At 39.1% G+C, this 13,426-nt stretch overlaps 2 protein-coding genes across 3 annotated transcripts; one reads left to right on the plus strand and one right to left on the minus strand.

The window, feature by feature from the left end:
• Positions 1-16: 16 nt before the first annotated feature.
• On the plus strand, positions 17-2,898 carry chtf8 (CTF8, chromosome transmission fidelity factor 8 homolog). Of its 2 annotated transcripts, none has more exons than XM_081372451.1 (4): positions 17-153; positions 254-346; positions 428-545; positions 2,023-2,828. In XM_081372451.1, the coding sequence occupies exons 2-4, from the start codon at positions 324-326 to the stop codon at positions 2,254-2,256; spliced, it is 375 nt and encodes a 124-aa protein (XP_081228577.1). In that variant the 5' UTR covers positions 17-153; positions 254-323; the 3' UTR covers positions 2,257-2,828. The 2 variants fall into 2 exon arrangements, with proteins under 2 accessions (XP_081228577.1, XP_081228578.1); XM_081372452.1 differs by having other exon boundaries at positions 63-157; positions 2,023-2,898.
• A 2,961-nt stretch (positions 2,899-5,859) lies between these two features.
• Positions 5,860-12,279, minus strand: has3 (hyaluronan synthase 3). The gene is made up of 5 exons (XM_081372450.1): positions 11,855-12,279; positions 9,759-10,221; positions 7,678-8,307; positions 7,063-7,164; positions 5,860-6,942 (listed from the first exon to the last, which is right to left on the minus strand). Exons 2-5 carry the CDS (start codon positions 9,765-9,767, stop codon positions 6,013-6,015), a joined length of 1,671 nt encoding a protein of 556 aa, XP_081228576.1. The 5' UTR covers positions 9,768-10,221; positions 11,855-12,279; the 3' UTR covers positions 5,860-6,012.
• Between the last annotated feature and the right edge of the window lie 1,147 nt (positions 12,280-13,426).

The raw sequence follows: 13,426 nt of genomic DNA on the forward strand, positions 1-13,426 counted from the left end.
CAGACCTTAGCCAAGAGAGGCTCGAGCAATGCAGAAGAAGCTCGATTGCCCTCTAGCGGTTCACACTACAATGGGACTTTTATTTTGAAATGAAATGTCTTCCAACTGGCGGGAAACTTGTGTGTCAGTAGATTATGCACAACTACAGACCTGGCAAGTGAGCGTACTTACATGTGTAGTACCGGTATATATTTGTACATTCATGCCAGTAATTTGTGGATGTAATATTTGACTTGTTTCGACAACGTTTCAGACGAGAAGGTCGACAAAACAGGAAGAATTGTGTGATTTGTGAATTCTGACACCGAGGAATCAGATAAAGAATGGTTCAAATAGTCATTTCAAGGTTGGTGTGAAATACAAGTTTTTACAGACCATGAATGATCTAAAAGTGCTCGTTGAAAAGGCTTTTCGATGTGTTCTGCAGTAATGCTGCTGAAGGTCCAGCCGAGTGGTTGCTGGTGGAGCTGCAGGGAGAAATGATGTCCAGACAAAATACTGGACTAGCAGGAAATCTGATGGGGGACCTGCACTACACTAAAGAGGTTTGTCTATCTCTAATGATTGGGCACATTTCAGACCAAAATCAAAAGAAAAGAAAAGATAATATAGATACATACATATATTATGCATATGTATGTATATATATATATATATATATATATATATATATATATATATATATATATATATATATAGTACCAGTCAAAAGTTTGGAAACATTACTATTTTTAATGTTTTTGAAAGAAGTCTCTAATGCTCATCAAGCCTGCAGTAAAAAAAAAAAAAAAAAACAGTAATATTATGCAATATTGTTACAATTTAAAATAATGGTTCTCTTTTTTAATATTTTAAAATGTAATTTATTTTTGTGATGCAAAGCTGAATTTTCATCAGCAAGTACTCCAGTCTTTGGTGTCTTATGATCCTTCAGAAATCATTCTAATATGATGATTTGATACTCAGTCATTATCAATGATGGAAACAGTTGTGCTGTTTAATATTTTTTTGGAATACTTTTTTCAGGATTCATTGATGAGTAAAACGTTAACAGCATTTATTCATAAAAACAGCATTTATTCAAAATAAAAACATTTCTAACAATATAAATCGTTACCATCACCTTTTATCAATTTAACGCATCCTTGTTGAATTAAAGTACTAATTTCTTAAAAAAAAAATAGTTATTGTTCCCAAACTTTTGAACGGTAGTGTATATTGTTACAAAAGATTTCTATTCTAAATAAATACAGTTCTTTTTAACTTTTTATTCATCAAATAATCCTGAAAAAAGTATCTCAGGTTATAAAAAAAATATTAAGCAGCACAACTGTTTCCAACATTGATCATAAACCATCATATTATATATATGGGTGAGAGTCTGAGATATGTATATGTAAATGTTGTCATGCATCCAAACATCACAATGTGCTTTATACATGGATTTGTTTCCAATAATGACTTGTTGGGTCAGGTGAGGTGGGACGAGGGAGAGCTTTTGTGAGTGTGAATGTATATGTGTTGTATTATAGGACCCCCTCGAAAACGAGATGTTTCATCTCAAGGGGTTATCCTCATCAATAAAATTTCATAAATAAATAAATATTAGAATGATTTCTGAAGGATCATAAGACACCCAAGACTGGAGTACTTGCTGATGAAAATTCAGCTTTGCATCACAAAAATAAATTACATTTTAAAGTATATTAAAAAAGAGAACCATTATTTTAAATTGTAGTAATATTTCATAATATTACTGTTTATTTTATTTTATTTTTTATTTTTTTTACTGCAGGCTTGATGAGCATAAGAGACTTCTTTCAAAAACATTAAAAATAGTAATGTTTCCAAACTTTTGACTGGTACTGTATATATATATATATATATGTATGTATGTATCAATATTATTTTTTTCTTTTGATTTTGGTCTGAAATGTGCCCAATTTTATATATATATATACATACAAAATGATAAAACTACTTTTTACCAATGGTAAATTCTTGATTTGTCCACTGTTCAAGGGATTACCAGTCCTTATAGTCGGACATCACATCCTCTATGGAAAACAGGTCAAACTGGAGAAGCCCTTTGCTGTTCTGATGAAACACTCTGGACTTCCTCAGAATACAGAGGAAACTATGGAAACCAACCAAGAGAAACCAACATCTTACACCGTCTCCGCCCTCATCAAAAAGAAGCTTATCTTTAAAACTCGACCCAAACCTATCATCACTAATGTGCCGAAGAAAGTATAACTTATGTCCAGATATCAGAGACTTAACTGATCAGCACAATATTCTAGATATGGAACCATATGTTGTTTGGAATGGTGGATTAGTATCTTAGTGCATTTATTGTTTACATACATTGTTGTATTTTTGTGTTTATTGACAATAATGATAAACAAATTGTAAGTATGAAAAAGTGATAGGTCTCAAGCGAATTTAAAAAAAAAATAATAATAATAATGCTTCAAAAATGCTCACTTTTGAATTGAAGTTTATTGTATCAAAACATCAGTTACAAGTGTTTGCAAAAATAATTATGAGGGAAATGTCGAAATTTAAAGAATCCCTTTTTACATACAGGACAATGTACATAATACATAAAACAAATATGTAAAATTCATGTGAGGTTAAAAGACCAGGCAGGTCCACTGTAGAAGTACAGGTTAGCTGTGACACTCAGACTAAATGGTGCTGTTTCATCAACACATGATTTAATTCTGAGTAGAAGACAAAAGCTGCCAGTGGCAATCTGTAAAACAACTGCATGTTGGTTAAAAACATGTAACCTCTACCATTATGGATTATGAATACTGTAATTTATTAATCCCTAATCTGTACAGTGTTATTAAAATAACATTTTCCATAAAATAAAGTTTCCTAGGAAAACGCAGATACACTGATATGTGTGTGTATCAGATAATGAGAATTCTTGCATGTTTAAAATATCTTTGAATTTTACTTTACAAAAATATATATTACTTTACAATATACTTGAAATGACTGATATAATCCTAGTTTTCACTGGTTAAGCTTCACCATCTAAAAATGAATGTACTGGTACTGTGTCTGGCAGACAGCAGAGCAAGAACTTTTTTCACTGTATATTGCTTAAACCCAATTTGATTTAAAAAAAAAAAGTTTTAATACATACATTTTTAAGCCCCGCAATCAGAGGGATTTCCGTTCCTGAAGACGGAGCATATCAAAGATCAAAAGTTTGGCACCTAGTCTACAAATGAATAGCATAAAATCTTAAAACACACAAATGTGAGCAATGAGATTGCAAGTTTGATTGTAAACAAATGATACGTTTCATAATTGCATTGTGTTATCAGTCTCATCATCGTAATGTTGCAGCCTTATAGGATGCTGCAGTCCACAGCAGTTCACTGTAAATACAGTTATTGCCCATGTAGTGCACAAGTCAAGTGGGTAAATATTTCATAAACTTAAAGCTCCTCTCTATACTTGTCCATGCACACATTTGCACACTAGCCTCAGTGTTTATATCTCTGCCAGAGTTTATGTGTGTTTTGGGGGGCAGGGAGCAGGAAAAGTTAGCGTTAGCATTCATGGAGAACTGCTAAATCTGCTAATTGTTGCATTAGGATGGCTGAGGCTGGGGGAAAAAAGGTGGAATGAAAATCCACTGTATACCTTTGCTCCATATAAGGTAATCTTTAAACATCTAAATTTGCATACCATAAATAAGCTACTTCAGTTCATGTGATTCTTACTTATCTTGCTAACCGACCATTTTATTTAAACCAATAGAAACCATAAGTTTATAAGTTACAGAAAAGGTTCTTGTCAGGGTGACCGGATTCTGATACTTATGTATTTTTCATAAATAATCGGGGTATAAAAAATGTCAATATGACTCTTGTTCCATCTATAATAAAATAATAAAACATGACATTTTTTATTATATACTTCTACCAAGTTTTTCTTAGGTAAAAAGGAAAATAGGGTAAGAATAGGAATCCAGGTAAAACTTTGCTCATTTTTCAACCCAAATATGCAGCAACAGAACATTCTAGATCAGGCATGAAAACTCCTCACCTTTCGGCGAAATTCGCCGTTTTAAAACCTAAAAGGGTCACCTACGTGATTTGTGCAGATCCGATGAGAAAATATTTTAGAGGGGGGGGGGGGGGGGGGGGTGTTCGAGGTCGAGGCCAGCATTTATCCCCTATAAAGTTACCATAAACTTCGCAGCTTTAAAAAACAATCATTATTCCTAATGCCGAAACATGTCAGCCAATACGAGTCAGAGTAACGTTAAGGCAGAAATGTTTTCAAAGTCTTTTACACCGCGAATCTGACAACTGGACACACTGCCGAACAAAGAACCGCACGTCGGAAAGGAAGCCTGAGGTAAGTTAGCTTACAATGTTAACTGTCCTATCAGATACAGACAGCGATGTTGCCAATGTCATTTTTTTTTTTTTTTTGACATAGAAGTGGGCGAGATAATATCGCGAGCGGGCGCGGGCGCTGAGCGAGCAGGAACAAGTATTCATTGCGCGGCTCACGAGCCTCATGCGGCTCGCCAAGCTTTCATTTGTGGCTCGCAGTTGCATGGCGGTTTCATTCTATAATTCTCCTTTCACTCAGCATCTGTGAAGTGAAGCAGGACAACGGCTCACCAGTCCTTGTTTCAGATTATCATACAGACGATGCATTTTTAATGCGTGATAATAAATAGTAGTAGTAAATAGTTTTTTTTTCTCTGAGACCGGATGAAATACGTAGATCAGCGGCCCATTGGTTCTTTTCTTGATTGACACTGGGCTAGCCCAATCACATCTTTAATGTGAAGTATAGAAATATACTCTTTCAAGTATAGAAATTAGTACAAAACTAATTATGAAAGTTTCCTTTATTTTTCAGTGCATTTGTTTTACAATAGGCTATATGGCTATTACTATCATGGGATTAATATTATAACTATTATTGTAGTAGTAATGTAGACAGACACTGTAACTAAAAGAGTTTTGAAATTTCCTTTGTTTAATTTGCACCAGATTGATGAATTTCACATTAAAAAGCACAAAATTTTCTTGCCCCCGAACCCCCCTAGAGTGGCAGAGGTCCACTCATCACAGTGATCCAAAAATCCTGTGAGAAACACTGGTAGCCTATTACTATGCCAATGCAGCTTACATGTTGTTGTTTTTTTGTTGTTTATTTGGGGGGGGGGGGGGGGGGGGGTATATATGCCGCATCCTTCTCACCTTTTTTACCCCTGACCTGATTTCATGCCTGCTAGATGCTAGAGAAAATCCTTTTTGGTTGCCTGACACTATTTATTCACTGGTGCTGGATGTAACTTTAAAAATCTCGAACTGTAAACATGTAGCCTACAGTGTAGTAAATCATTGTGGAGTATCATAAATCTCTCATTTAAATGCTGTTTGCTCTTTCTTCAATGTTCTATCATGTTACACCACAAAAGTATCAGAAGCACCACAATTTCTAATGATGAAATATAGAATTATGCTGGATTGTCAGATTAAAGACAATTAAAATACTGACTGGATTTGGCAAGTAAACCAGGTTAGTGTCTTATGCAGGTTTCTTTAAGTTTTGGCACACACCTCTCTAACCTTGACAGCACACATTCTATATAATTATAAGTTCAAGCACCAATATAACCCTTTAACTTCATATGTCAGCTTAACTACGTTAACTTATCACTCTTACACTAACCTTTGGCTCTACTTTTTGTGACCGCCTTAGTTGGCGCCTCATCAATGTGTGCTTTATAATCACAAGAAGCACAATTTCTGATTTTAACTCATGTAAATCATAGCTTTCTCAAAAGCTCTTGATTATGTCCAAAAGCTCTAATGTAGCCATAGCTAACATAGTTAAAATAACTAACAACCAACAGTCTTGGACCTGCACATGATCCATAACTATAACCAGGATTGCAGCACCAGGTAAAGAGGGGTCCATTTAAAATGAGCCCTGACAGCATGTATTGATCTTTTAGAAAGACTATGCTTCGGCATAGGATAGGTGGTACTGTTCCTCTCTTTTGTTACAGCGCTTGGCCACTATGGCCAGGTAGAGCACCAGAAGTATGAGCCAGTAACAGGCATAGAGGATGGTGCCCGCAATGAGAAGAGCCTTCTCAGTCTCACTGAAGGGTTCTTGCACCTCGCAGTAAATGGTATAAACCACGCCACCGAGCAGTATGGCCGCCCACATGGTCACAGGCACAGCTCCAATAAGGTTTACCACTATCTTTTTCCTGCCTGATGTGCCCCAACCTGCTTTGTTAATAGTCAACAGGGCAAAGATCTTGGCAGGTAGCAAACTTGACATGTAGAGTAGTGAATACAGTGACATGAAGATCATGACAAGGCTGCCCCGCAGGAAGCAGGCATAGGTGGCCTTCACCATGCCCACCAGCTGGACCGTCAGCAAGAAAAGCAAGATGTTCCACAACCGACCTCGGTAGAACAGATGGATGACTGTAGCCACCAGAAAGAAGGGGAAGAACCCAGTGACCACAGATTCATAGGTCATCCAGAGGCTGTGCTTGTGGAACCAAAGCGCATTGTAGAGCCACTCTCGAAAGTAAGACTTGCTCCAGCGGGTCTGCTGGTTGAGCCAGCGCAGGTATTGCGTGGGGGTCTCGGTTTGGCATTGTGAGCGTGCCGTGAATTTGGTTTTGTAGCCGAAGCTGAGGACACGGTTGGTGAGGTGCCGGTCATCACCGAAGCTGCACTTGCTTCCTAGGAAGGTCTGGTGGTACCAGGGCTCCAGGAACTGTTGGAGGAGAGAGTTGCGGTACATTCCCAGAGGTCCACTGATGCACTGCACACATCCAAAGTAAGACTGGCAGGCCCGCTCTATGTTGAACGCCATCCAATACCGGACACTGCTCAGAAAGGAGATCCAGGAGTCATACTTGTTCAGAATCTGAAAGAGACAATGAAAGAACTGAATCTTTAAAGAAGAAAGGTACTGGAAAACTGGTTTGTTGAAAGAAACATAAAAATGTCTCTGCATATTTACAACAAAAATAGGCACATTTCTCACCTGAACATCTCCTCCCACCCCACCCACTTCTGGATCCTCCTCTAAAACCTTTAGCATCTCAATGGTGCATGCTGGATCAAGTACAGTGTCAGAATCACATACCTGCAAAACCAAGAGATGTATACGATTTAGAACGCTCCTCTGCAACTTTAACTCATGCAACTCTTTTCAGTTATTGAGGCTGATGTTGACAATGACTGTGTGAACAATGCAAGAACTGTTGCAACCATAGGCATTGGCTCACAGATGTTTCAAGGTCATCTTGGTTTCTGAAGATATCAATCATATGCCGAAACAATGAAAAGTTGATGACAGCGCACAGGTGTGCTCAGGACTACAGGGGAAGGTAAGTAATAAGTCTGACCTTTGACCTCAGTGCTGCATGGATTCATATTACAGTGACATTGAGGGAACTCTGGGGTGATGGCAGACTATGAGGAGTGACAGTATATTGTAGGCTCAATAATATGAAATCCAATGTTTTTCAAAATAGTAATTTGGCCATCCAAGAGCAACAAGTAAGCAAGTCTGGAATGAATGCTGTTTACTCCTATAAAAGCCAGTACTTTTTCCGTTTTATTGAATTTTTAGGTTGTAAATGCTGTCTAGACTTACTTGTATGTAATCCACAGTCTCTCCCAGTGCTTTGAAGGCTGTATACATCACCTCTCTCTTGCCGCCCCACTCTTGCATGATGCAGGAGTAATGGCAGCTCCGCACCACCCTGGCCACATGTGCAGCTTCCTCGGCATGCAATGAGCCTTTCCCTCCTCCCCCATCCCCGTCGCTGTGGTAATTCCCCTTCCACACCACACAGCCCGTCTGCTCCACTCCCCCCATCACCTCCTGGAAGATGTCCATCATGTAGGAATCCTCCTGCCGATTCCCATCCACCACCAGCACCACTTTAAGCCCGGGAAAGGAGATGCGGCGAATGCTCCGCAGACACTTGCGAAGGTAGTCTGGATCTTCCTGATAGGCCGCGATGCAGAGGGCCACGGTGTGACGCAGGTGCTGAGGTCTGGAAGGGCCACGCATCTGTCGGTGCTCCAGATAGGCGAAGAGGCTCTGCAGGAGGAGGTGGAGGGACAGAAAGGCACCGTACAGGCCAAAAGACAGGTGGTGCTGCTCGGTGTGGATGAACTGGTAGCCTGTCACATAGGCTAGTAGGATAGCAAAAAGCACCACTGCTGCAAATAGGGTGGTGATGAAGATCCGCACCGCAGTGCCAAATCGAGAGGGCATCTGAAGAGGGAGAAAAAGGGATATTATAACTAAGGGTAGAGAGAAACTTCATTACCTCTTCTGCTTCTCCCTCCTTACCTGACCATTTCCTCTTTTCTCCCCTCCCACCAATTTTTAACTCAAATTAAAGTGCATCTCAGGAATACATGAACTGGTAATAATTCACCCCAAAATGAAAAGAAAAAAAGAGAAAGAAATAACAGAAAATAACATAGAAAAAAATATAAATAAAATATATTAGAAGAAAAAAAAACTGAAAAGTGCAAAAGAAATCCTAACTTGGGCTTCATTTTCTTGATATGAGGTATAATACAATTAGAATTTTTTTAAAGGCTTTGTGAGATTACCACATGAACAGAAGGGTCAACCATTTTGAATTTATTCCAAACACATGGCAACAACTGACATTGTGACAATTGTAGAACACTATCAACCTCATGTGAAACTCTCTCTCAGTCACTCTCTCTTTGTCTTTCTCACTTTTTCCTCATTCTCTCAGGTTAATGACTTTAATTAAAGGCTAGGCAGAGTCTGGCAGGTAATCAGAGGCACCCAGACTAAGGAACAATCCCCCCCTTTCATTCATTCACTTGCCTCCTGCTCCCCCTCTCATGAAAGAAAGAGCTGCTTCACTCAGTGCCCCTATATCATAACGGCCAACGCAATGGAGAAGAGTGGCAGAAATAACGCTGACTTCCACTGAAGTGGTTGTTGATTTTTCTATCACAGTAACTGACTGTTCCCACAGTTATTTAGCTGCGCCAGACCAGTACTTAACCGTTTTACATCATATAATTCCAAGAAATACATAACTGTTCCTTTCATATTAGAAATTTTGGTTTCACGTTACATGAAATTAGCAATGTATCTGAAGTGAGAACTGCCATAAAACATAAATACTGATTATGAACTATATAATGGGTTTCTCCCTTTCTTGCGTTATCCTACACACCGTCTTGTGATGTGAACAAAGACAACATAGACCCTGAGGGTGAGATAGAGACAGCAGGCAGATACTGAGTGTTATGTTTGACCCTAATTAGAGGGAATCTTCCTCCGGAGGCTTGTTAGCTCAAAGGGACGGGTATGAAGAAGGGCCCCATGTCATACTCAACAAGACACCAACCATCACTCAGCCCCCAAACACAGCAAACAATCCCACTACCATATGTGTGATGAAAGGTGTAAAGGTGTTCACATGGCCTTTGATCTCTTGGTAGGATTAAGTCAACTCAAGATGCACATCCAAGAATAGTGGAGATTGAGTCATCACACAAGGTGATCTATAACACATTTAACCTTTAAATGAACTATTTAGGACAAAAAAACATCACAATGTTAATATCTGCATGCTGCAACCCCTGAATGTCAGTATCTAACCTAATGACGGAAGTTGAGTAATATTTCAACTTTCCACCAAATAAAGAGGTCTGAGGTCAATGGTTACTCACTGTTGTCATGATGAGATATTCACCGCCCGGGTGGAGATCAATCCATTAGAGCTCGATAATCTCAGATCCTTAGTTTGCTTTTAATAATTCTATTCCATACTCTTCCCAGTGATTAACAGAGAAGATGCAGGATGTTGTTCTCGGGTCTGTTTCTCTTGTGAGTGATGGTAGGGATGATCATGGGTAATCATGCATTCTCAGCCAAGACAGAAGCAGGTGGTCTCAGATGAAACAGAAGTGGACAGGATCCAAAAAATCTGTATGAAGTCACAGGTGCATTGCGGGTTGGTGGGGGGTGACCAGCTAAGGCCTCTTGCCCCGTGTATTCTCAGGTGTGAACCAGATAGAATGAGGACTTGCAAGACAGGACAGGAGGGAGGGGGTGGGAGAGGAATGAAGGGGGGCTGGGAATCACCAGGACCGATGAGGAAGGGCAGCAGGTGAGAGGATGTGAGATGAATGGCTGGAAGGCAGAGCATGATGTGTTTGTGTAAAATAAGATTGTACCAGTGCACTATACTAATATGCATTATAATTATAATGATCAACTAAATCACTTTTAAACTTTATAAACCGCATTCTCCACAGTCATGATGTGATTGGTGTCACAGCTATTCAACTTAAAGTCCTGGTTTGTTATAGACTCAGTTTCTTTGCATTGTTAAAGGGATAGTTCACCCAAAAATGAAAATTCTGTCATCATTTACTCTCCCTCAAGTTGTTCCAAACCTGTATGATTTCCTTTCTTCTGCTAAACACAAAAGAAGATATTTTAAAGAAGGTTGGTAATTAAACAGTCGCTGGTCCCCATTGACATCCATAGTATTTTTTTTTTCCTACTATGGAAGTCAACGGTGTCCATCAGTCGTTTGGTTACAGAGTTTCTTCAAAATATCTTCTTTTGTGTTCAGCAGAAGAAAGAAAGTCATATAGGTTTGGAAAAACTTGAGGGAGAGTAAATGATGACAGAATTTTCATTTTTGGGTGAACTATCCCTTTAATGGGTAAATTTGTCTGGATCTTTTTTTATGTTGATGCTGGAAGTTTTTTATAAATACATTAAAAATGTAATTCTTTGTGAAAGTAAAAAATTGTGTAACTTTATGGAGAATAAAATAGTATAAAATAATAAAATAAAATGCTAATATTCTTGGGGGGAAAATCTTAAATCTTTTTAAAAGTCTTATGATTTTATTTTAAAATATTAATTAATATTTAAAAATATTTTATATAAAATTGATGTTTCCTTTCACATGCAATATCCACAAGTCCCAAAAACATTTTTATTTATTTTTATTAAACGCTCACATTCAGTTATTGATTTAACAATAGTAAAGTCACTAGGATTTTATTCACAATAGTAACCTTGAATCTTAATCCTGTTAAAGAAACTTAATAAAAAAGCATTAGATTAGTAGAAAAAAAAGAAAGAAAAAAAAAAAAACACACTGAACTTGCATGTAATATTTAACAAATCTTTTGTCAAGTTCTTCCAGCAGGCTAGAGCCTGCATTGGGGTGAATCCTATTTTGGTCTCTAGCAAATAGTTCAAACACTTTTAAAAACTCTCACTAGACCCTTGTGTTGTCAAAGTATGATGAAATGGAAAGCTAAACAGACGTCATTTTCCTTAATCGAGCCATTCTGAAGCTTTCCTGTTTTATTCCGTCCTGCTGCCGACTTAGTTACTCAGCCTCAGGGCACTAGCGAGGGTGCCAAGAAACCGAGGGCCAATCTTAGCCCACTAGGACTAATATTGTATTTACTAAAAACACACATATGAAGATCTTAAAAAATCTCATAATTTCACAGATTCTCTTAAGCTCTACACATAAGCATTTATTTTAAGTTGCTGAGTGCAGTATTATTTAGTGCCTTGCACAAGCTTACAGTAGCCTATTTGTGCAAAAAACACACCTACCTAACCTAAAATTCCATGCTTTGACTCTCTCTCAATTTTGTATCATACACACACACACACAACCACACAATGAACATTTGACAGAGCTCTTGTGCAGCATGCTTTCATATTTCATCCACTCCCACAATAAACACAGACACAAAACAAAACTCAAGTTGAATGAAATGTCTCTTACCTTCCCAGCCCCGCAGCTGTGACGGTGGTCTCTCTCTCTCTCTCTCTCTCCTCTGGTGGAGTCGGTGTGTGTGCGAGTGTGTGTCTGCCAGGCGTCTGCTCCACTCCTCTCCACCACAGTGGAGCACAGCACCGTCCTTGTTCAGCCTCCTGCTCACACTACATCTTTATTCCAGCCACACTTAATTCAGGAGATCCCTTATCCAAAAATACAGCACCATCACCCTCCTCCTCCTCTGCTTCCCTCCCTTTCTTTTTGTCTCTCTCCCTCACTCTCCTCCCGGAGAGTCTCGAGTCATGAAGACCTCTGATATCAGCTCTGAACTAAGTTCTCACCTGGCGCGAGGAGGACGGGGGTCCGCCGGTGGACCTCATGCCTCTGTTTCAGTGCTTTACTGCAGTGGCATCGTTCTGCAGTGCAGCCGAAAATCCTTCAAGGTCCCTTCTCTGTGCTTTCCCCCTCCTGCTCTGCAGTGCAGCCAGCCTCCAACAAGACTCTGGACTGTTTGAGCAGGCACACTCTTCTCTTGGTTACACACACACCCTCTCAATGCATCCTTTATTGGGTTATTTATTTATCTATCACCCCTCCCTGCACCCCTCCTGCTGGCATCCTTCAGGTCCAACACCGGCTGATGAAGAGATCTGCGAGAGAAGGAAGAGAAAGATAGACTGCAGCAGGCTCGGACATAATCAATATCCACGGAATCTCCAAACATTCCTATCTCAGTCGCGTCTTCTTCCGGCCACCCACTGAAAACTTGCTCTGTTTTCGGAACGACCCAGCCAGGTAAAACACGCTCATGCCCTTTCTCTTGCCGAGACTGCTGCATGGCAGGAAGAGTAATTAGCGTAATGGCTCTTTCATGGCTGAATAGCAGTCGTGAGAAGGTTATTATAGGGTTTGCGGGGAAGGAAGGTGAAAGTGTGACTCTCCACTAGATAACTCCATCGTGGCGTCACTGATTTACCCCTTGCTGCGGGAACGTCCTTGGATCTTAACCAGAGAAGCAATTATCAGAGACACCACAAGAGACTTGTGAGGTTCCTTTGCAGAAACACTGAGACAAAGTTTATGACTTCCAACTGGGCAGCAGGCCACTACACAGCAGTTGTTTAAGCCAACACCTGAAAATGGGTTTAAATACATGTGCAATTAACATTATGACTTGTCAAAACATGGATATCAAAATCCATTCACTCTCTCTCTGACTCTTATAATTAAACAGGCTGCTTATTTTTGCTATTGTGCCTTTAAGACTATATAATACACTGCCCGGCCCAAAAACAAAAAAAAGTTTAAGTTTGGATTTAAATAGGCAAATGCTTAAGAATCTATGATTGGATCAATATTGCAGTCATTACGTTTCTAGCATGTTATATGTTTGGCAACAAGACACATCATGGCCATATTCCAGGATGACAATGTCAAGATTCATCAGGCTCAAAATGTTAAAGAATGGTTAGGAGGAGCATGAAGAATCATTTTCACACATGAATTGGTCCAGACAAAGATCTTGACCAAAAATTGATGCACCTCTTAATGGAAATGTTGTGATGTTTCTCCATCAAG

Source organism: Scardinius erythrophthalmus, assembly GCF_964197995.2.
Source record: "Scardinius erythrophthalmus genome assembly, chromosome: 8".
In the NCBI taxonomy this organism is placed as follows: domain Eukaryota; kingdom Metazoa; phylum Chordata; class Actinopteri; order Cypriniformes; family Leuciscidae; genus Scardinius; species Scardinius erythrophthalmus.